At 42.4% G+C, this 24,549-nt stretch overlaps 1 protein-coding gene across 1 annotated transcript in view; it reads left to right on the top strand.

Annotated features, from left to right (window-relative positions):
• Positions 1 to 24,549, top strand: part of MED13L (mediator complex subunit 13L) — a 146,678-nt gene that overhangs the window by 76,275 nt on the left and 45,854 nt on the right. Inside the window, exon 5 of the mRNA XM_026718603.2 lies at positions 22,828 to 22,973. Within this exon, the coding sequence (XP_026574388.1) occupies positions 22,828 to 22,973 (146 nt within the window). The remainder of the gene's footprint in view (positions 1 to 22,827; positions 22,974 to 24,549) is intronic.

The raw sequence follows: 24,549 nt of genomic DNA, 5'->3' as shown, positions 1-24,549 counted from the left end.
AATTGTTCTAACTATCAGGAAATTTCTCTTTAGTTCTAAATTGCTTCTGTCCTCTCTCTCTGTGTGTGTATGTGTCTTTATTGCGTGCTGGGGCTGAGAAGAGCTCCCCAGATGATTTTGTAGTTCGATGTTCTTCAGCTATTTTAGGAAACACTAAGGAAACACTGAGTTGGTCTTAGTGACCTGTGGGAAAATACACTCGGAGAACTTCAGTATAGGCTTTTATTTTATTTATTTTATTCTTTTTATTTTGTGCAAAGGCTTGGCACTTAAAGGATGTTCCTGGCCATTCAATGAATCACTCGTCCGTTAAGTCTATCCAGCCTTCTCAATCGACTTTTAAGCTTGCCTGAAGCTGGCTTGGAAGGCTGCAAACTATGATCACGTGAACACAAGGTGCTGCAGACGGTGTAAACGGGTAAATGGGAGCCAGTTGCCAGGGGTTCCAAATTTGAGATCAGATGATGATGGGTAGGTGGGGGATAAGACTGTCGTAACTTTGAGGACGGGTTGTTAGAGTCTGCCCAACTCCAAATTGTTATTAAATGGCCCCAACCCTCCTCTCCTTCCACAAGGGCTTAAAAGACCTGGCTTGGCCAGTTGGCTTGGGGTTCCAATGGGGGAGCTTCACGTTGGGGTGTGGTTGATAAGATTAATAGCAAATTATATTCGGATCCTTGACAGCTGACTCATATTTATGACGGTAGCAATGTCCCAGGGTCATGTGATCACTTTATGAAACTTTCTTTGATGACCCGGAGTGTAACACAAACGTAACAAAATCCTAAACGTAAATAAATGTCCTTTAATGCCTCCAACTTGGCCCCACTGTTCAATAATTCTCGGTTGGGGATAAAACGTACTCAAAAATAGTCTTCAAAAGAAAGCAATACAGTCTGAACTTAATGAGCACAGAGAGGTGAAATAAAAAACCAAACAAACCACAGCGACGAAATTTCCACAGGACCAGGATAAGTCATTACCAAATTCAAGGAGATAACAAGGCAGAGTCTGTTGGAAGGACACCAACCAAGATAACTTCAGCCCAAATAGTTTTGCTTCTGGCAACACTGTGTTTTAACCGTCTCTCTTATATACTATTCTTCCCAGCTGCAACCAATGAGGGGATCATGGCCGCTTCCTCTCTCATAAGTCAAGTTGTTGCCTTCTCCGTTCCTCCCTGCATGTCCTAGGATGCAGAGGGGATGGGTCTGGTTCTTCCGCTGACTGCCCAGCCGGCCTCTGCCCTTTCCCAGACTCCTCCACAACCTCTGGAGTCACACCTCCACTCCCTGTCGGCTGTTCCTCCTCTCCCTCGGAGTCCGACTCTACCAAGGGAATGCCACTTTCTGACCAGGAAGGTCAACGGGGAAACCAGATTCACTCAACAATCGTGTTAGTCACTGAACAACTGCAGTGGTTCACTTAACAAATGTGGCCAGAAAAGTTATAAAATGGGGCAAAACATCTCTCACTCAGTAAATTTGGGGCTCACTTGTAGTCATAAGTTGAGGACTTCCTGTATCAAGAGTTCCATCATGGGGGAAAAAAAAACGCATTTCCCTCTCCCACCCCTCCTTGCTGAGCATTTTTACAGAAACCTTAACAAGGTTTCCTTTTCCAGGCTCCTTCCATTTTTAACCAGCTGTTTTTTTAAAACTGTAAAAAATAAAAAACCTTGCCTGTTGATCATTACAATCTTTTCAATGTCTTCGGGGCGCTCTGTAGGAAATTCTGTGACTTTTGTTTTTGTGTAGGTGCCCATCTCACTGTGGCAGCATTCCTCACGATACAATTATACATGCCGTCAAGCTGTTCCCTTTTGAGGTAAAGCCGCGTTGTGCAAAAAGGGAACAGATTTCTTTCTTAGCCAGAGAAATTAATGGCCAGAGATACAAAAAAGGAAGGAAGGAAGGAAGGAAGGAAGGAAGGAAGGAAGGAAGGAAGGAAGGAAGGAAGGAAGGAAGGACAGCTAAATCTAGTTGATTTCAACATTACAGGGCCAAATCTGCTGGAAATCAATCTATCTATCTATCTATCTATCTACCTACCTACCTACCTACCTACCTACCTATCTACTCTCTCCCTATCTCTGTACTTCTCTGTCCTTCTTCATCCCCTCTCCTCTCTTTCTCCAGTGTCTGTCTGTTATCTACCTACCTACCTACCATCCATCATCCATCTCTCATGGTCACCAAAACAAGATATTGAGACTAGAAAGAGTGCAGAGAATAGCAACAAAAGATGATTAGGGGACTTGAGGATAAAAAAAGACACCGTGAAGGGTTGCAGGAACTGGGTATGTCTTGTTTAATGCAAGAAGAGGTCCAGGGATGGCATCATAGCATTCTTCTAATATTTGAGAGGCTGCCACAGAGAAGAGCGGGGAGGGGTTCGATCTATTTCCCAAAGCACCAGAAGGCAAGTCAAGAAGCAACGGATGGAAAACTAATCAAGGAGAGAAGCAACCTGGAATTAAGGAGGAATTTCCTGTCTACGAGAACAATTAATTCATCAGCCAAACAGCTCCATCACTGGACGTTTTCAAGAAGACGTTTTGTCCAGAGCGATACTTAGCCCGCTCAAGCCAGGGGGTTAGATTAGAAGACCTGCAAGGTCCCTTCCAACTCTTACGATTCTGCCTTCTGAATCCCTGGCTCCGTGGCTGCTGCTTTCCTCTGAACTGGGTAGCTTATTCCTTAGAATTTCTTACAATCCTAATAGGCCCATTGACTCACGGAGCAGATTCAGTGACGATTCCGGGCTCCACATGAAAATCCTTGAAGGCGTCAAGCCTTGACACCCTCCCTAAAGGCCTTTCCGTTAGACGATCCAAAGGCATCTCGCCCCTTCCCATTGCGCCACACCGGGAAAGGGGAAAAAGCACGATGCCGGCTTCATTGGGGAAGAAGGCTGAAGTGCCAGCACTTGAGAGACAGCCTGTAAATTGTTTACAGTTGGAGCCTGCAGCATCTCAGCTCCAAGTTCCTAGAGAGAGGGGGGGGGGAGAGGGGGGGGAAGGAGGGGCTGAGACAAACAACAACAACGACAGCAAGAATAATGGGAGAATAAAAGGGAGAGAGAGGAAGAGGTGAGAAAGAGGAGGGAGAGAGAGAAAGAGGGAGAGAGAAACAGAGGAGAGAGAAAGAGAGGAGGGTGGAAGACAATAGTAAAAAGGGAGAATAAAAGGGAGTGAAAGAGGAGAGAGGGAGAGAGAGAAAGAGAGGGAGAGAGGGGGAGAGAGAGAGAAAGAAAAAGAGGAGAGAGAGACACATGACAAAAATAATAATAATAAAAAAACCCTGGAGCCGTTTGCTTTTTTTCTGATGTACCATAAATGCCACCGTAGCTTAATTTTTTTTTTTTGACTTTTTGAGCTCCTGGGGTTTTTTCCCCCCCCCCCTTTTCCCTTTTGACTATAGAGCTGCTGCGGTGGTAGCAATCTTCATTTTTCAGCCAGCAATTATTCATAGTGTGACATTGAGACATTAGCTGTTGCCATGGTAACCAGCTGTAAGTAGCAAAGATAGAGGCATGATGTCAGAAGAGGAGCCTTTGCCTGAAACGCACTACATGTTCAGGTGTGTGTGTGTGTGTGTGTGTGTGTGTGTGTGATTGCGCTCGTGCGTGTGCGCGAGCGTTGTTCGAAAATAAATTTATTTTAATGGCCCGATTGCACGGATGTTCTTCTTCTCCGTTCCTTTGCCATACTTCTTTCCTGTCTGCGGGAAAGCCTGCCATAGTAGCGAGCTTTCCTTCTTTGCTTTGCTGGTTGTTTTTGGGTTTTTTTTTAACCCCCGGATGTTAACACAATTAGGATTTTAATCATTCGGGGGGGGGGCATTATTTTAATTAATTGAGGAGAGAGAGAGAGAGAACTAGGCATGGGACAGTTGAGGTGACGGTGCCTTCCTGGTTGCTTTCGATGCTCATCTCGAGATTCCCACTTTGATGGGCTCCACATTGTCCTTCACTTCAAGGACACGAGGATCTCGGCATAAAACCGACATGGGAAGCTCTAGTTCTAAGTTGCTGGTCCGCCGATCAGTTAGCATTGGAAGAATGCTTTACGTTGCTGAATGGGGAAACCCAACAAGAGCCGTAAAGTATAGGTTAACAAACACATACAGGTAATTCTCAATTTACAACAGTTCATTTAGTGGCCGTTCAAAGTTCACTATCTCACTGACTATGGCTGTTTCCACCAAACAGCTGTCTCACTTAATTTTGGGCTCAGTTATGATCATAAGTCAAGGATGCCTGTACATATTTTTTTTTTTTTTTTGCTCATTTGGGTGTCTTGGAATCCTCCCTGATCAGTTAACATTGGGAAAACGTTCTGGCGTTCCTTGTTTATGTTACACGGCAACTTTGATAAATAATCTTGTTAAAGTAGCAAAAACTTGGCTATCCGTTTGGCATACTTAGGTTCTCCTGCTCGACCAGGGGGGTGGAGTAGAAGACCTCCAAGGTCCCTTCCAGCTCTTTTCGGATTGATGATGTCAAAGGGGTTATTTGCCTGATGGGATTGATTCAGCTCTGGGCACAATGAGACGATATCCACTGAACAAAACTCCGCCTTGGCGACAGGGAGGGCATCCAGCCAGTAAATACTCACCTCCATTCAGTTGCTCAGATTCCACCCCGCAAAGAATTATAAAGTTGTTAAAAGATGATGATAATTAATTTACCTCGGCTGCATTAAAACAAGACGGAACATAAAGGAAAAGGAAATAGAATGAGAGGTTCAGGGATCTCACAATCCCGAAAGAAAAATTTGGAAGGAAAAAGAGTGAAAGAATTCGGGTTCCTCCTGGCACAAATGTTCTCCCTCTTCACTTCAAGCTACTCTGATATTGCTGCTGACAGTTTGTTGTTAGATTTATTTCTCTATCCTCTCTGCAGGAGTTCAGGAGAGTCATCTGAGGATTTCCCTTCGTTTTTACCCTCCCAATAGGAAGAAGATCATTTGGGCTGAGGGTTTGTGATTTACCCTAAAGTCAACTGATTGGTTTCCTAGTACGTAATCTCGCCAGTTGCAGCCAAAGCTTACCTTTGGCTTTGCAAACGTTGGCAGAGAAATACCTGAACTGTATATGGCTCACATAAAGCCTGATGTGAATATTTGCATTATATTTATTTATTGAATTTATATCGCCTCCTATTCGCTCAGGGCAACTTGAGGCGTCTTACAGAATGTAAAACCATATTCAAAAGAAAGTGTTTTTTCCCCCAAAAAACTAACAATAAGAATCAAATTAATAAAGTACAATAGAACAAAATCTGGGAGAAATCAAGCAGATCGGCAACCAATGCAGCTCCCACAGGAGAGGTGAAACACGTGCGCACACGGGGACTGGGCAAAATTATTTGATTATATTATTATAGGGCATATTAAAAAAAAACAAAGAAGAAGCAACGTGGAATATAAAAGGAAACAGCAACCCGGCTGAACACTGCACTGAGTCCCCTAAACTGGGCGGATATCAGGAATCAATTCTGTTTCTGCGGTTCAATTTCCCACAATCCGTGAAAAACAAAACAGAAAACTGGACTCTTAAGACCCAGGTCTCCCCTGACTCATGACCCCCGTTGAGCTCTTCAACTTTCTGTTGCCAATTGAGACACCTGTTACGTGAGCTTTGCCCCGTTTTACGACATTCCTTGCCTCGGTTGCTCAGAGAATCTCACTGCAGCGGATAAGTTAGTCACACGGTTGTTAATTGAATCAGGCTTCCCTGTCGAAGGTCGTAAAAGGGGATCAGGTGACCCTGGGACATTGCGACCGTCATATAGACGAGCCAGTCGGCAAGCCTCCGAATGTTGACTCACCAACCAATGTCTTGTTTAACAAAGGTACAGTGAACTGGGGTCGTAAGTTGAGGAGTACCTGCACTGTTATATCTGCCAATAAGCTTGGATTGCCTTATTTTTCCTTAAACAAATGGGCATGAGCGTTAGCCAGGCAACGATTGCGCTGAAACTTGTGCCTGTTTAATTACCTCCCAATGCATTTGGGATTTGAGCGAACTACCCCTCTGGCGCAAGCAATGCACTAAAATGAACACCAGCTATTTTAGCAGAATTAAAAAGATGGATCCCTCAGCAATTTGCTGGGCGGTTTTTGCTTTTTGTTTTGTTTTGTTTTTGCTTCTATTGTTGCATAGCCGAACGAGTAAAGAAAGGAGAGGTGGTTAACAGATTGATGGAGTTGGAAGGGACCTTGTAGGTCATCTAGCCCAACCCCCTCTGCCCAAGCAGGAGACCCTACACCATTTCTGACAGATGGCAATCCAATCTCTTCTTGAAAGCCTCCAGGGATGAAGCTCTCACAACTGCTGAAGGCAACTTTTGTTCCATTGGTTGATTGCTCTTGATAACCCAATATTTGAGGGGCTGCCACAGAGAAGGAGGGGGTCAAGCTATTTTCCAAAGCACCTGAAGGCCAGACAAGGTATAATGGATGGAAACGGAACAAGGAGAGATTCAACCTGGAAATAAGGAGGAATTTTCTGACAGGGGGAACAATCAACCCATGGAACAGAAGTTGCCTTTGGAAGTTGTGGGAGCTTCATCACTGGAGGCTTTCAAGAAGAGATTGGACTGCCATCAGTCAGAAATGATATAGAGTCTGGTTGGGCAGTGGGGTTGGGCTAGATGACTTACAAGGTCCCTTCCAACTGTATCTGTAATCTGTATCTGTATCAGTATACCCCTTCAGTGGGCTGGCGTCTTCTGCAGATGCCAAAGAATCAAACCACTGAAGTTGAATCTGCCTCTTGAATTTGATCCTTCAGAAGCTTCAACGTGTTCTCTTAATGCTCATGGCACCTGTCACTTTAACTCAGAAGCACCAAGAATTATCCCTTGAAATGCATTGACACAAAAAATACTGAAGATGATTATGGCATAGAGTGGAAAATTCTCCTCAAAACAGGACAGAAAAGAGTCTCCCCCCCACTTCCCCCCAATAAAGAGTAATCCACCAAACTTCTAAGTGTATTATTACGACAGGCATTGTGTTATGCCAACCGATCAAATCTTTTGAAGATCATGTACCCTGGGTAACATGATGTTTAGTGGTTTCCTGGGTAAATAGGACAGAAGACCCAAGCCAAGAAATGGTTTGTGGGCACGTCATGCAGCCAAATCGATGGAGCTGAGCAAGTTGGACTCTGGTTATTACTGGGAGGAGAGGCCAGCTTGGAGCCCTTAGTGTGTCCTCTTGAATTCTGGGGTGGAAGAAAGAGGGCTCCTGTACACATAATGATGATGATGATGGTGATAATAATAATAATAATAATAATAATAATAATAATAATAATAATAATAATAATAATAATAATAATAATAATAATAATATGCATTGGCAGTTTAGGAGTGATTTCCAGTTTGTGTTTTATGAATGCATGCTGTTGATGTGTGAATCTGCATACAGTATCTGAATTCTGGTCCAGTACTTCCATTGCAAAATTGCAAATGATGGATGGATGGATGGATGGATGGATGGATGGATGGATGGATGGATGGATAGATAGGTGGTTGGGTGGTTGAGTGGTAGATGGAATATATGTAGATAAGTAGATGGATGGATGGATGGATGAGTGGGTGATTGGGTGGTTGGGTGGTGAATGGAAGGTAGGTAGGTAGGTAGATGGATGGATGGACGGGTGGATGGATGGATGAGTGGATAGTTGGGTGGTGGATGGAAGGTATGTAGATGGTTAGATGGATGGACAGACGAAGAGATACGAACAGCCTTGTTTTCTAATTCCTGGAGTAGCTTTGTACATTTTTGAGAAATTGCATGATGCCTTGGGGACAGGTTTATAGAAGGTTCAAATGAGGTCTTGAGACAAACCTGAGGGGACCTTAAGGTTCTTGAGGCGCTTTGTACCTCCATGGACAGTCCAAATTTCCACGTCTGAACTGTTTTTCTAGACCACGTGGTTAGAAAAGTGATCAGTGGCGCATATAATTTTTTTGGCCCTTTTCTGTCAAGCAGCATTAGCAGACCGGGGTCATAACGCATGCAGATCTGTCTGATTAGGAAGCAGGGCCGCATCGCACTAATTAATCCACTGCCAGCTTTGGGGGGTTTAATCACAACTGGATAAAATACTCCAGTCACTTAAAAGTGGCTTATGACTCCCACCAGCAAACCGAGGGACAACTGTTGTTGCCTGCCACAGCCGATAAAAGGCCCAGCACTGACCTCAAAACTATTTAATTTCTGTCTTTTGCTGAGATTTCGCTGCGCCGCTAAATGTTCCCTGTTTTCCTTCTAATAAAACTGTTTGAGCTGGCAGAGATCCCGAATCAGCAGTGCCCTGCCTTTCTTCCAAACCATTGAATGTTCTCTTAAAAGCCGATCTTCTTGGAGATTTGCATGAACATTTCAGGCACCTGGAAGGAAAAGAGCAAGATTCAATCGCTGTTGCCATTGGCACGTCTGACCGCGGATGATGACAGAGGAGCGACTAAGGCAAATATGTCAAGGCAACGATATTTATTCGTCCAGTCGGCAGCAAAACTTTAAAAGAACAAAAGCAAATGCGAAGCAACTAAACGCAATAATATACTAACCACTAGCAGAATAAATCACAGAATGTAACATTCATTCCTCTATTACTATGTTAATGCATTTCTTACCCGGGTGATAAATAATGAAAATATGCTTTCATATTAGGTTTTGTTTTAATGGCACAGCCCAAATCATTCCTTTTATATATATATATTTTTTTACAAAGCCCTGATAATTGAATTGCTTCTGATTTTTTTTAAAAAAAATTCTCCACAGGTAAATCTCTGGAGAATTCACAATCTGTGCTTTACCTGAAAAAAACAAGCAGTTCATCTGAAATTTCTGCAGGCATGCTCTGTTATATTCTAATAATAAATTAAAAATAAAAATAATCAGCTGGCTGCTTCAGGAGATGTTGTCAGGATTGTCCTTGCAACTAACAATCTACACAATATCCAATTAAACTTCAATTTTTTCCCCCCCGAGCGTAGGTTTCTGCATTTGTCCTCTTCTTCTGGTTAACCTTCTTCTCTTAAGACTAGCTTAGAATGCCGCATGCAGTTTTGGTCACCACATTATAAAAAAGATGTTGAGACTCTGGAAAGAGTACAGAAAAGAGCAACGAAGATGATTAGGGGGCTGGAGGCTAAAACATAGAAAGAACGGTTGCAGGAATTGCACATGTCTACTCTAGGGAAGAGAAGGACCAGAGGAGACAGGATAGCAGTCTTCCAATATCTGAGGGGCTGCCCCAGAGAAGAGGGAGTCAAGCACCTGAAGGCAGGACAAGAATCAATAAATGGAAACTAATCAAGGAGAAAACCAAGAGAAACTAAGGAGAAACTTCCTAACAGTGAGGACAATGAACCAGTGGAACAGCTTGCCACCAGAAATTGTGGGTGCTCCAACACTGGAGGTTTTCCAGAAGATACTGGACAGACACTTGTCTGGAATAATATAGGGTCTTCTGCTTGAGCAAAGGGGTTGGATTAAAAGACCTTCATGGTACCTTCCAACTCTCTTATTCAGTTATTCTTCTCCTTGTGCATAATTGGAATCTTATCATACCTTCATATTATGGTTGGCCAGCTGCTGTGGGAAGCAAACAAACAACGAATCCTTGAAGAGCTTTTTTTTTTTTTTAATCTACTTTTAATGGGAAAAACATGGTTATTAGATGTTCTGGTTTTGATCATTGCCCTAGACTTCTATTTGGTGCTTAAATGGATTTTTTAAAATAATATTTTGAAGAACACCTGCTGACATCAACGTAACCTTCAAAAGTTTCTCCGCGGGGATGTTGGGCTCCTTCTTTGCCATAATATTTAACGGTAGTGACATGGGAAAGTTGACTCCATGGCTTGGTTTCAGTTCAGATGCGTGCTTTCTCCATGGTGGAATAGCAATATATTATAGCATTTCTTTTTCCTGTGGAACATGTGGAAAAGCTATTTCTCCCTGCTGGAGACAGAAGTACTCAGCTGATAGAGCTTTGGCTAGATCCATTACAAGCAGTTATTAGGTTAACCTTCTCCTTTCCAAATATTTCTCTGCAAGGAAAGAGCCGTTTCTTCCTTGCCACCACATTGTGGCAAGTTTAGTATATTACAACTGTAATCTATAGTCTGCAATAAGATGAATGCATAGATGAAGACTTTGGAAGGTTGTCTCAATCGCGTAACAGAGTGAGTTCCCGTTCCTTGTCCCGGCTTCTGCCAGCCTAGCAGTTCGAAAGCACATTAAAAAATGCAAGTAGAAAAATAGGGGACACTTTGGTGGGAAGGTAACAACGTTCCGTGCGCCTTCGGCGTTTAGTCCTTCTGGGTACATGACCACGGAGACGTCTTCGGACAGCGCTGGCTCTTCGGCTTTGTAACGGAGATGACTGCCCCCTAGAGCTAGAAACCACTAGCACGTATTATGTGCGAGGGAAACCTTTACCTTTACCTCAATTGAATAACAGAATAACAGAGTTGGAAGGGTCCTTTGGAGGTCTTCTAGTCCAACCCCTTGCGCAAGCAGGAGGCCCTATACTATTCAAGACAAATGGCTGTCCAATGTCTTCTTAAAGAGCCCCAGTGACGGAGCACCCACAGCTTCTGAAGGCAACCTGTTCTCTTTTTCTCGTTGTTAGGAAATGTCTTCTTCGAACATAGAAATATAGATTTGGAAGAGTCAAATGGCTGTCCAATTTATTTGTTTATATATCATAGGTCAGTCTGTATGTCTGATATGAGATCATCCCGGTCTCTTAAATATACGGTTGACTCTTAAGGATCCTCTCTAATCCTGGTATTTTAAAAAAAAAATCAATTGACACGCACTTCTGTTCAGAACTTGAAAATATATTAGCTGTCTTTTGAAAAAAGATGCTAAAATGACACTTTGGGAAATCTCTGTTAACTGGAAAGATTAATGTACCTATTGATGGATGACCAGAAAAATGAAGTAGTTACCTTGGTGATTGCTTTGGTGACAACAGCTTAATTTCTAGGGCACCCATGGAATACCACCAACTTTATTTCCCCGCTTCTGTTTTGCTGTTTGATTACGTTGGTTTTGTTATATGCTGAATGAAATTCATGGTACCGTTTCTTGCACTGCAGAATTATCACATTTATTTCATAGAGGATTTTTGTTTTATCTTATTTTAATTTGCTGCCCATTTTGCTACAAGGCGGTTCTATCTGAGTTTGAAAAATAAAACGGGGCCGGACTCCAAGCAATTCAACTAGTTTTGAACCAGTTTGTCTCAGCTGAATGTAAACTCAAAAATTGGGAGTCAGTGGATCTTCCCCCACGTAATTCCAGATTATGCTGAGTATGAATGTGATCCAATTTTAAAGATCTTAAAAAGTCTTTCCTAGGTATATCTCCCCCTGTGACAGTTAAAATGTCCAACTGAGCAATAACGATCATATGCGGGGGTTTGCAAACAGACATTAAAATATATCATTTCATAGTTTTGCTGCTTCAAAAATGATTTCCCGAACTGATTGATTTACTGTTAGTTGATTGCTGTATTTGGATATAATGATAGGCCACAATTCTATTCCGGCTCCTTCAGAGCTATCGGGGGCTGTGCAATTTTTCAATTATTATTTTTATAAATTGCAAATAATTATTGTCTCCATAGAGTTGAAGGGTCAGCCTAGGGGAAGGGAAATGGAGGAATGGTTGGTGAAGATGACAGAATTTGCAGAAATGGCAAATGTGACCTGTTTAATTGTAGAAAAGACAATAACTGCATTTATTAAAAGGACTGGAAACCCTTTATGGACTTTTTGCTGAAAATGAAAAAAAAGAAAAGAAGGAAGTTATGATGGAGCCTTAGAGAGGATAAAATTTGCATTTACAGCTGCTGTAAAGAAAATTGGATGTGATTTCCTTATATTTTGTCTTCCTTTTGTCTATTTTTCTTCTTTGTTTCTTCATTCTTTTCTTATAACTTTCCTTCGACTTTCCTTTTCCATTTAAATGTTTTAATGCTGTAAAAATTCTTTTAACAAAACTTAATTTAAAAAGTGATGAAATGCAACTGGAAATATGATAGCAGGGAAAGTGATTTATGCATTCTTAAATGTTTGGAATGAGTTATTAAGTATAGAAAGCTGTGATTATTAAGTAACTAGGGTGGGGAAACAGTTGCAAATTCTGGGAAGCCGGCGTTATATAGTAAGGAGCCTTAAAAAATTTTCCCCATCAACATAACCCTTTTAATGCCTTTCTGCTGCCAAAGGCCTGCAGGGAATGGAGAAATGATGCATTTTAACTGGTTGTTTATTTGAATGCCATTCAGTTAAATTAACTGTCCTGACCTGTTACAAAAAGAAACTTGTTAGCAGAGTATAAACTACTTTTCCCCTGGCTTTTGACATTAAAAAGAGAAAGTAGTAACACAGTTTAAAAATCTGGAGCGGTCTAAAGATCACAAGGAAATCTGAATTGAAAAAAAGAGGTACATTATGTTGAAATTTTGAGCTGCTAAGTAATCTGTCCATCAGCAGTGGTAGCCATGTTTATGGTGGATTGAGCTATTGTAGAGTGTAAGGAAAACAGCAATAACACTTAGACTGATATGTTGCTTCATAATGTTTTACAGCCCTCTCTAAGTGGTTCACAGAGTCAGCAATATGGCCCAAACAATCTGGGACCTTGGAAGGATGGAAGGCTGAGTCAACTTTGAGCTGGTCAGGATCAAACTGTTGGCAGTCGGCGAGTTAGCCTGCAATATTGCATTCTAACCACTGGGCCCCCAGGGTTCTTTGATGGAGATACAGAGGACCTGTTAGTGAGACAACAAGAATTAAAGCATGTTGTAGGGCTAGAACTACCAGATACCATCCAGAAGCAGCTAAGGCTGTAGTAAAGTAATGAAACAATAGACAAAAATGATAAAAAAGAAAACAAGGATAATGTAACAATATCGGAATGATGGCGCAGTGGTTAGAGTGCAGTACTGCAGGTTACTTCTGCCGACTGCCAGCTGCCTGCAATTTGTCAGTTCAGATCTCACCAAGCTCTTCTCTTCTCTTCTCTTCTCTTCTCTTCTCTTCTCTTCTCTTCTCTTCTCTTCTCTTCTCTTCTCTTCTCTTCTCTTCTCTCTTATGCCATTGTCAGTACATGTTTCTGGTAGTAACCGACATTTACCAGCAGATGGGCCAGGCTCTTGTATCTGTTCGCATTCACATGGCGTATTGTTTATCCACTAATGGCCTCCATCTGAGCCTACAGGTAGTCCTCCACTTACAACCACAATTGAGCTCTCAAGAGAAATTCGTCAAGCGAGTGTGCTCCATGTTGACGACTTTTCCCGCCACATCTCTTAAGTGAACTGCTGCAGTTCTTAAATTAGTCTCATGGTGGTTGAGTCTATCTGGTTTCCACCTTTGATTATGCTTGTCACATGACTCTGGGATGCTGCCACCGTCATATGTGTGAGCCAGTTCCCAAGCACCTGAATTTTGATTGCATGACCACGGGGGTGCTGCAGTGTGAAAAACGTCCAGAAGTTACTTTTTTTCAGCGCCATTTTAACTTTGGACGGTCACTAAATGAACCATTGTAAACCGAGGACTAATGGATGGAAACTGACCAAGGAGAGATTCAACCTGGAAATAAGGAGAAACTTTCTGACAGTGAGAACAATCAACCCATGGAACAAAAGTTGCCCTCGGAAGTTGTGGGAGCTTCGTCCCCGGAGGCTTTCAAGGAGAGATTGGACTGCCATTTGTCAGGAATGGTGTAGGCCTCCTGTTTGGGCAGAGGGTTCGACTAGATGACCTATAAGGTCCCTTCCAACTCTTGATTATCTGTAATCTGTATTGGTCTTACACATAGGCAACTCTTCTGTCCAAAGGGCAGAGGCTTTGGTGTTAACACTTCACTTGACTTTTGTGAACCAATTCACACAGTGGCCCAACCGCATGTAACAAGCTTGTTAGTTCCCCACTTAGTCTCAAAATTGCCTCCATGTTTGACAACAGAGCTCTCTCTGCAACACAGATTGCTTGCTGATCTTTTTTTCCTTGTTTCTTTTTTGCTCGCTCAACGGAAATAGTAAGAGTTAGAGATATAAGATCAGCCAGAAGAGAATATCAAGAGACAAAACAGATTATTTCAAGCACGCTAGTTTTGGCACCAACGGGTGTACCCAGTGTCAAGATAATGCTTTTTATAACATTATCTAAACACTTTTCATAATGCAAAGGAGCGTTAGGATAACATGGGATTTTATCGCAAGTGCTCTGGAATGTTACTGAAACAAATGGGCTAATTAATAAATCTTATAGAGCAGTATCCTTTTTTGGGTCGGATAGATTTTAAATGGGTCATTCTGTGGTCAGAAGCAGTTTATATCAGTGTTCGCTGGTGGAGGGAAATGCGACCCCAGACTTATCGCTTATCTGGATAACACTGAATTCGCTTTATTCTTTTTTTTTCCTTTAACAAAATTGGGCTGCATGGAGAATCTCTAACGCTTCCATTCACGCTCGGATAATTGCAAGAGGTATTGTGTTTTACACACACACACACACACACACACACACACACCACACCACACCCTCGTGCATCAAAAGGCATTTTTTGGGGGGGGTGGGGGGGTGGAACCGGATCTGGAGCATCACATGACTTGTAGTCCTGTAGCTTTCCTGAAAGGAAACAGTTATGTGTCCTTCTTCTTCTTCTTCTTCACGGAGAGCCTTTCCAAACCAAAACTTAAAGCAACGTTTCTAAAATGTTTGCACTCTTTGCAATGGTACAAGCATATGGCTTAAGCTAATAAACGAAACACGATTAGACAAGTCAAAGGGTGGCGTGCCTCTAGGCGTTGACGCTACAAGTCATGGAAAGAAACGCAGTTATGATGAAATCCCACACAAAGAAACATTTGTTGTTCACATGAGATTGAATTTTAAAGTGCAAGTGGGGAAATTGGCAAACGGGGCCGAGGAACTCTGCGTTCTTTAAAAAAAAAAAAAAAAGGCAGTGTTGTTTTATGGCGTGAAAAAAGCAGGAATTTGCCATTAAATGGGTTACTACAATTGCAGGGCCCCTAATGAATTCTAAACGTGCAAGGCTAATATTGGGTGGTTGCGGTGGTGGGATTCAATTTTCTTTTTTTTACTACCGATTGGTGGGTGTGGCATGACTTGATGGGCGTGGCTTGGTGGGCGTGGCAGGGGAAGGATACTGCAAAATCCCCATTCCCTCCCCACCCCACTAACCTGTTTTCCTGCTCCGTTCTCCTGTGCAGGGCAACCAAAGGAGACCCAGCCGGCTAGCTGTGGGTGTGGCTTGATGGGCGTGGTGTTCTGTGGGTGTGGCTTGATGGGCGTGGTATTCTGTTGGGGTGGCTTATTGTCTTGGTGGGCATGGCAGGGGAAGATCCTGCAAAATCTCCATTTCGTCCCCACCCCAGCTTCGTTTTTGCCTTCCTCAGGCTCCGGAGGCTCTTTGGAAGCTGGAAACGAGCCCATTTCTGCCCTTCCTGAACTTCCAGGAGGCCCGTTTTTCGCCCTCCCTGAGACTCCCTGCACCCCCTGCACTTACCTGCATGCAAAACAGGCCGCTTGGGGGCTCCGGGGAGGGGAGGGGTGGGCGGGGCTAGCCTGGAGCGGGATTTGGCGGTTCTCCGAAATGCACAGAATCTTAGCTAAGGGCTCTTGCGAACCCCCAGCAGCCCAGCCCTGGCCGTGGCCTGTTTGAGATGGGGCTGCGGGAGAAATGGGCTAGCACATGCACGTGAATCTCCCACCCTCGTGTGAAGAAGCGGGCTCCCGTCACATTCTCTCTCTCTCTCTCTCTCTCTCTCTCTCTCTCACACACACACACACACACACACACACACACACACCGCGCTGGGTCATCAAGCTGGAAAGGTCGGGGACCATTGGACTAGGAGGTCTCCAAGGTGCCTTCTGCTAAGGTTCCTCCGAACTCAATTTTTTTTAATAAAGTTTTTATTTTTTACAACAAACATACAAACAAGGCATAAAAACATAAGACCATCTTTCAATTACCTACATCCAGTGTGTCAGTTGGTTACAATCTTTTGTGCTATCCTTTTTTTTTTTTTTGCCATTACTCACAAGTTGTATAAATTCTCACCTTGTCAATCTATAACGTGTGCTTATGTATTATCAATCATTAATCATTCATTCGACTAAACTATTTTCCATCATTCTATGCGAGGTATTCTAAATTTCATTATAATTTAATCTTATACATTCATCCAATGGTTGTATATTTTATATTGTGTTCAATATCAATCTATTAACTTTTTATTGTAAAGCCTCCTAACTCTGTTATGCTCTATAAACCATAGTTGGTAGCCGATCGGTTTCGTATGGTACACAGTCGTGACGAAGGCATCGAGTGATTGACATAACCCGGTGCCTTTTTCTGAAGTGGCGAAAAAAAGAAAAGAAAACGAGAGCATAGGAAGTGGCTTTTTCAAGTGGCTTGTAACCTTTGGCTAGAGAAGGAAGCTCTACGTTGGAAAAACTCGTTAATTTAACCCGCCACGTCGATAGCTACCCAACTGGAATTCTTGTTCGCTCTGGAGGATGAGCAATTGGTCACCATTTTAGATTCTATTAAGCAGAAGATGAATTTCAATGACATCTGATTAAGTTAATTATTTTCAGAAAGCCCTTCATGTATATCTCTTTATGTTGATCAAAGCCAAAACCTCGTGGGATATTGGGGCATTCAGGCGTCTACACGAAGTGGCTGCGTTGGCATACTTGGCTGATTATTCAAAATTAAGAGCTATTTAATCCTCCAAATAGAAACATTTTACATGGAAATTAAGAACATGCCGTGGCTTTATCTGCATTTCCGTCTAGTTTCCCAGGCTGCTCTGTATCATTTGGGGGGGGCGGGGGGAGAAAAGCATTGAGGGAGGGGCCAATTTAACCTTTCTAAGGTATCTGCACTATTGCTTTCATTTCATATTGCTTGAATAAGAGCATTTACATAACTTGTTAAATTATGAACTTTTTATTTTGTAAACGCACACCTTTGGAAGAGATTGCGAAGACCAGACTCCTCTGTAGAGCACTAAAAATCTCCACAGACCATTCTCATCCTGGACATTCATATTTTGAACTGTTACCATCAGAGAGGTGTTATAGGTGTCTTAAAATGAGGACTAATAGACTGAGAAAGTTTCTTTTCCCAGGCAATAATTGTCTTGAATCAAACAATGCATATGTGATTTAGCCCTCTGTTTATAGTGGCATTTTTAACCTATCTAACTTACTATATGTTTTAGATAGGTTTTAGACTAGGTTTTTAATTATTATTATTTTAATTTTTAAATACTCTGTAGTGTGATTGTGATGTGGTGTTTGGGTCACTTTGCTGGAGTAGCTTTCAAATTGGAGTACCCTTTCAAAGGTATTCTATTCTATTCTATTCTATTCTATTCTATTCTATTCTATTCTATTCTATTCTATTCTATTCTATTCTAGGACAGGCATGAATGTGAATACAATAGAGGATGCTGAAATTATTATTATTTTTTGCTGAAGCTGAGGTTTAAAACAAAAAAGCTTTTTAAAATGGGCCTTTTATTGTCCCTTGGGTCCAAATGTGGCTTGCCTTCTAACAGTGAAATCACCTCGTACTTGATTATTCCCTCTTCTTTTTACAACCCTCTCTAAGCGATATACAGAGTCAGCCTTTTGGCCCCCAACAATCTGGGTCCTCGTTTTACCGACCTCGGAAGGATGGAAGGCTGAATCAAACTTGAGCCAGTCAGGATCAAACTGCTAGCAGTCAGCAGAATTAGCCTGCAATACCACATTCTAACCACTGAGCCACCAAGGTTAAAGTAGCATAATTAAATAGGATTTTTTTTTTTTTTACAAATACAAACGGCGTTATTCTCAACAATATGGATTTGCACCCTCTTTCACAAGCTGCACTGTGTATATTTTAATATCATGTTGAAAAGTACACCCATGATGGGGTGCGATTACATTTTTGAAACCGAGAAACAAAATAAAAAGGTGCATAGGGAATTCCTTTATGTTTCACTAGCTCGATCCCTATCCCTGTGCTTTGCTATAAAACTATGTGGTCGGGCTTAGTTTGGGGGGAGGAAAATAAGGGAAGAAAAATTCTGCCTCTCCCTACCAGCATCCATTGGTATTCATCTGGCTAGCATCCTGTCAGTGTGTGAGAGAGTTGAGGGCTGTTTGGAAACTGAAACAGTATTTGCTGTGTAAGCAAGAAGGAGACAGCAAGGAGCCTGGGCGTGGCTTAGCTCAACTGTACTGTACTAAAGCTGCTTGCTGCTGTGAAACTAAAACTGAAACTCCTCTCCTAGGCTTGTGTTTCGCATTTCAGGTGGGGAGGGGGAATAGAACTCCTTAGCATCAGAGCGTGTTAATAATAATAATAATAATATAGGAAATACTAACACTCTGATGATCATTTCGAAAAAATCCTTTCTTAGTGAGCACCTAGAAGCCAAGAGGAACATACGTGTCCAATTTCAAGTTTGTAGGCTTTACGGTTCCGGAGGTTTTGTGATGATGCGTGAGGGGTATTTCGCTTTTATATAGATAGCTTTTTAGAGCCCCATCATACAGGTAGTTCTCAATTTACAACAGTTCATTTGTTGACCGTTTGGTGAAGTTACAATGGCATGGGAAAAAAAGCGACTTACGACCGTTTTTCACACTTAACGACCATCTCGACATCTCCATGGTCATGTGATCTGACGCTTGGCAACTGACTCGTATGTATGATGCTTTTAATGTCCCGGGGTCATATGATCCCCTTTTGCCACCTATTTGCATGGTTTCAACAGGTTTACTATCCTTTTATTCCTTAAATGCCAAGAATATGCAGCCACTTTGGCACTTCGTAGCATTTACACTTTGAATGCGGGAACCGTACTTTTTTTTTTAAAAAATCAAGCCAAAAAAATAAATAAATCTGATTTAATTTAAATACTCCTAATGTTTTTAATCTTGTTTTCTTTCCCCCACATTAACATTTTCAATTAATTGGACGCTTTGAAAGGGGATCATTTGGAAAACTGCATTCAGGCCCGGGGGCTAGAAGTTACATTTCTGCTTTTTTACTACGTATATACGCGCGCAAAGCCAAACCGGTTAGGAAGCACACATGCAAGTGCTTTTCTGGAATTGCAATGACTGTGTTGGGCCACAGGAGGGTTTTGCCAATACGAAAGGACAATGTGTTTTTGATATAGTTATGTCTGCAAATTTAAGGGCGGGGGGGGGGCTTGCATGAATTCCTTGAGCCTGATTCTCCTCCCCCTGCAGCAACTACAGTGGAATAGTTACAGGAATATGCAGAATACAGAATAATAATATAACCCTACAAGAAAAATTGCTAAAAATAGCATGGAAATATATATAGGAATTTTATAAAAATAACTTAGTTAGCATGGGGTATTATAAATGCTCACAAACAAATGCCTGAGCAGGGGGTTGGACTAGAAGACCTCCAAGGTCCCTTCCAACTCTGTTATTCTGTTAAACTTTGAAGGTTCATTCAACAAATGGTTGTAAGTTGAGGATTATCTATATACATTTACCTGAATGTGGGCAACTGAAAGTGAGCCCCCGGAGGTAGGCCAGGGAAGCTGTTATTGCGTGCACACAGATGATTTATTAAAAGGTGCTGTGCCTGTGGAGCAGCCCATATTGAAATCCTCTGAACTTAATTTTTTTAAAAAAGCTCCCTTGGTAGATCTAAATTTGCTTTGTATAAAGCATGCATTTTCTATACTGCAATGCATCTTACGTTCTCAGTAATGAGTTATGTTCAATAATTATTCAGTCCAGCATAGTATACTACTACTACTACTACTACTACTACTACTAATAATAATAATAATAATAATAATAATAATAATAATAATAATCTGGAGCACCTCTTGAACACACTACCGGCATTGACAAAATCCCCATCGGTCAATTGCAACACGCAGCTTTACTTGGAACAGTGAATGGAATGGAATGGAATGGAATGAGGAGGAGGAGGAGGAGGAGGAAGAAGGAAGGAGAATAGAATATAGAATGGAATGGAATGGAAGGAGGAGGAAGAGAAGGAGGAAAGAAGGAAGGAGAATAGAATGGAATATAGAATATAGAATAGCATAGAAACTTTATTGTCACTTTAAATGTACACTAAACAGCATACATTAAAATGAAATTTCGTGGCATTCGGCTCTCAAAAGATAACCGTTATGCATACACACCCACCCACACACATATGAGACAGAGAAACAACACAGTCTAATTCAAAGGTATACATGTCGGGGTTGGGTGGGTGAGGGAATCCTGCGAGTTTACAAGACTGATGGCCTAAGGAACAAAGCCGTCCCAAAATCTAGTCGTCCTGCCTTAGATACTTCAAAACCTCCTCCCAAAGTGGAGCAATAGAAACAGACCATGGGGTGGGTGGATGGGTGGGGTCTCTAACAATGCTTTGAGCTCTGAGCACATGGTGCTTACGAGCAGCAGCCTGTGACGATTTCTTTAACCCCACCAAACAACAACCTCTGCCTATCCCTGGCCCTTGGGAAGGACTCAGTAGGTCTCTAAAAATGCCCAGTCCAGGTCTAAACATCTGGCTGACTGTAGGACCAACAACAATAATAAATACCTTATCTTCCTGTGTGCGTGAATGCAATTTGGAACCCGGCAAACATTCCCAGTGGATGTCTGTCATACATCTATTTAAAATAATTAACTTATCTTTCAACCTAGAGAGTCACCAGGTGGCTTACAACAGCTGTTAAAATATAATTAAGCAGAAAACCGTTATTTAATAATAACCGTATAAAAAAGGGACGTGGAGAAAAAACACACCGTAACGGAATTGGAAGAATGCAGAAACCCGAAGAGATGGAAGAGATGCCATTTCTAAGGAAGATTTTGGTTGGGGCCTTTAAAAAAAAAAAAAGGACGAAAATTCCAGAAATGTTGGGTGTTGCTTTGTGTATTCTGTTCTCCATGTGTGTGCTTGCTACATTTTTTTTTTTTTAGATTGTCTGCGCACGTTATCCTATCCAGTTATGAAACCTCCATGTTACCCACTCCCAAATGACTCCATAAATCACCTTCCCTATCGTGCTTTTTAGTTTCATGTTTTGAGACCCTGGGGAAAGAAATAATAAAGAAATCCAGAGCCTTTCTGCGTGTCTCCACCGTACGCACGTTCCTTCTTTCTCATTCAAGTCGATCCAAGCAGATAAACAAGTGAATCTGGCTTTCCCCCCCCCCTTTTTTTTTTTTGCTGCATTTTGTAAATTCTCCAGCTGCTTTTCATTACAGCCCACATTTCGCATGGAGCCGATTGCCATGGTGTCAGTAAACACATCATGGACATGTGCCATTTAAGCTGTGCATTTGCAGACACTTGTTTAGCTGGGTGCCCCAGGACGCTCTGTTCAGCTGTCACTCTAATCAACGTTTGGAATTTCTTATTCTACGGTCGTTAAGTGTGAACGAGACATAGTTCATGGCGGGACACATCTGTTGCACCGTGATAGGCCATGCATGGAATTCGTTCTGTTTGGGGGTGTGTGTGGAACAAATACCCCTCCCCTCAAGCTCCTTGATATTTTCTGATCTCCAGTTTGTAGTGGTGCTTTGTCCTGCAGGTGGGAATCTTCATTAGGTACGCAAAGGGGTTTTCATGCTCAAAATGGCAGGAAGGTTGAACATTATGTACAGACTAGCTCTATACCTGTGCTTCGCTACTGTGCAATCGGGCTTAGTTTTGGGGGAGGAAAATAAGTGGGGGAAAATTGTGCCTCTGCCTACCAGCATTCGTCTGTATTCATGCGGGTCTAGGGCAAGGGTCTTCAAATTTGACAACTTTAAGACTTGCGGACTTCAACTCCCAGACTTCCTCCTCCAGTCATGTTAGCGCAGGAGTTCTGGGAGTTGAAGTCCACCAGTCTTAAACTTGCCAAGTTTGAAGACCCTTGTGATAGATGATAGATCCATTCATAGATGGATGCTAGATAGATCAATAGATCGATCGGTAGGTAGGTACACACACACAGAGAGAGAGAGATTATAGATAGGTGATAGATCAGGGGTCTTCAAACTCGACAGCTTTTAAGATTTGTGGACTTCAACTCCCAGAATTCCTCCTCCAGTCATGTTAGCTCAAGAATTCTGGGAATTGACGTCCACCAGTCTTAAACTTGCCAAGCTTGAAGACCCTTGCTAGAGGGTCTCCTGCTTGAGCAGGGGGTTGGACTAGAAGACCTCCAAGGTCCCTTCCAACTCTTATTATTATTCTACCAGTATAAGACTGTAGAGGTTCTCGGCCATCCAGGTCATAGTTTCCCAAAGGTGCTTTTTCAGGACTTTCTTGCTTTTTTTCTTTGAAGACGTTTTGCTTCTCATCCAAGAAGCTTCTGACCGGATGGTGGAGAATGGAAGGATTTATATTCCTTGCAGACGGCTGGTCATTTGCATCCTTTTGGAGGGTTGTTGAAGCACTTGCAGGTTTATCTGTGTCCCCAGGGTCACCCATGTTCTTGGTTCCTATAGTCTACAGTTTTTTTCCTTCTGGAAATCCATTCCTACTCCCACACCCATTCCAGTGGTGTCCGTCCCAAATTGTATTTATTATTCTATGTTCTATGAGAACAGGCTTATCCCATTTCCTGAGCACTACATCTCGTGAATTCTGTTCAAGTGAGGCCCATAGAATTTGGAGGACTCCTGATGCGCTGAATTTAGGATTAAATGAGCTGCTTATTTCCTCTCTCTCTCTCTCTCTCTCTCTTCCTGCAGTGAGCATTTGTCCTGCGCCTTCACATTCTTCCTCCACGGAGAAAGCAACGTGTGTACAAGTGTGGAGATCGCACAGCACCAGCCGATCTACCTTATCAGCGAGGAGCACCTGCACATGGCCCAGTCTTCCCCTATGCCTTTTCAAGGTAAGCCACGTGCGCTTCGTGTGGCGTAGGCTTCTCAGCGGGATGTAACCTCGAACAAAACCTTTATTAAATCTTCAAAGTTGCTGGGTTGTTTTTCTTCTTCTTCTTCTTCTCTCCCTTGCCAAGTAGCCTTGGTTGGGATGCCAACGGAGTTGGGTTAACCCTGAACGCCTCTCCTTCTGTTTTCCCCAGGGATAGCTTCCACCCTCCATTGAATCTTTTATCTCAGAAACGGCCCAAGATGCACAAGGCAGCCCATTCTCGGCCACTCCGAAGATGTTTGGGTCCTCTTGTCACAATCGCTGCCTTTTTAGATATATGGACAAAAAGGGGCTTTTTGGGGGCTGCAGCCTTTTAAGAGAAGCAGAGGAGACCCCACATTTAAACCTGCAAAGGAGAATATTGGTTAGTGTTTCATTATCCAATTAGGTAACCTCATCAGTGGAAATGACCAGCGCTGATAATGTTACCTAAATGGGTAATGAAATGTCTGCAAGAAAAGAGCCAAGCTCAGAGAGCACCAAAGAACCCCACAGTCCTCTTCCTCCTCTTCCTCTTCCTCCTCCTCACAAACCCAACTCCCTTCCAGCACTGATGATGTTACCTAATGGGTAATGAAATGTCTGCAAGAAAACAACCAAAATCAGAGAGCATCAAGGGCCCCACAGTCGTTATTATTATTATTATTATTATTATTATTATTATTCCTCCTCCTCCTCCTCCTCCTCCTCCTCCTCCTCCTGTGATCGTAAGTGCGAAAAATAGTCACAAGCCCCTTTTTTCAGGGGCTGTTGTAATTTCGAATGGCCACTAAACGAACGGTTGTAAGTCAAGAACTCCCTGTTTCCCTTAAATCAGTCGATTTAACCCAATGAGTGTCTCAGGCCGCTTGGATTGGAACTGGATTTGAAACCTGGCTCCTCAAGGCAGGTAGAAAACAGCCTCGCATAGGAAGTTCTACCCAAAAAGCGCGCATGGGGGATTTGACGGACTTAACACCAGCTTTGCTACCTCTCCCTGGCGATGCTGAGGCTTAGTTTGTCCTCCCTTTATTATGGTTCTCTTTTTTTTATGCTCTACTCAATTGCTTTTTTTTCTTCCCCCCTGAGAAAATAGCAGTGTGGCTTTTTTATTATTATCATTATTATTTTTTGGGGGGGACAGTGGCCTCCAATTTTTGGGGCACCAGGGACCAGTTCCATGGAGAGAGGTTTTTTTCTGCAGAGAGGGCATGGTTTTGCCTGCTGTATTCTACCGGTTCGGCCTGGTTCACATGAACCGGTAGTAAAAAAAAAAAACAGCTACCAGTTAGGCCGAGCTGGTATTTCTTTTTCTTTTCTTTCTTTCTTTTTATTCCCAATGATCAGCTATTCCAACGATCAGCCACGCCCGCAGAACGAGCAATAAAAATCTTTGCATCCCACCCTTACCTGCATCCCACGGATGGGGCTTTGCAGACTGGTTTCTCACTTCCGACGGGGAATTGAGGATTCCTGGTTTAGGCAACCGGGATTGCATTAGTCCGCGTGTGTTTGCATGCTTTCTTTCTTTTTAGACTAGAATAACAGAATTGGAA

Source organism: Pseudonaja textilis, chromosome 15 (genome assembly GCF_049901715.1).
Source record: "Pseudonaja textilis isolate UNSWEBS1 chromosome 15, rPseTex1.2, whole genome shotgun sequence".
In the NCBI taxonomy this organism is placed as follows: Eukaryota; Metazoa; Chordata; class Lepidosauria; order Squamata; family Elapidae; genus Pseudonaja; species Pseudonaja textilis.
This window is presented reverse-complemented; position numbering and strand designations above follow the sequence as displayed.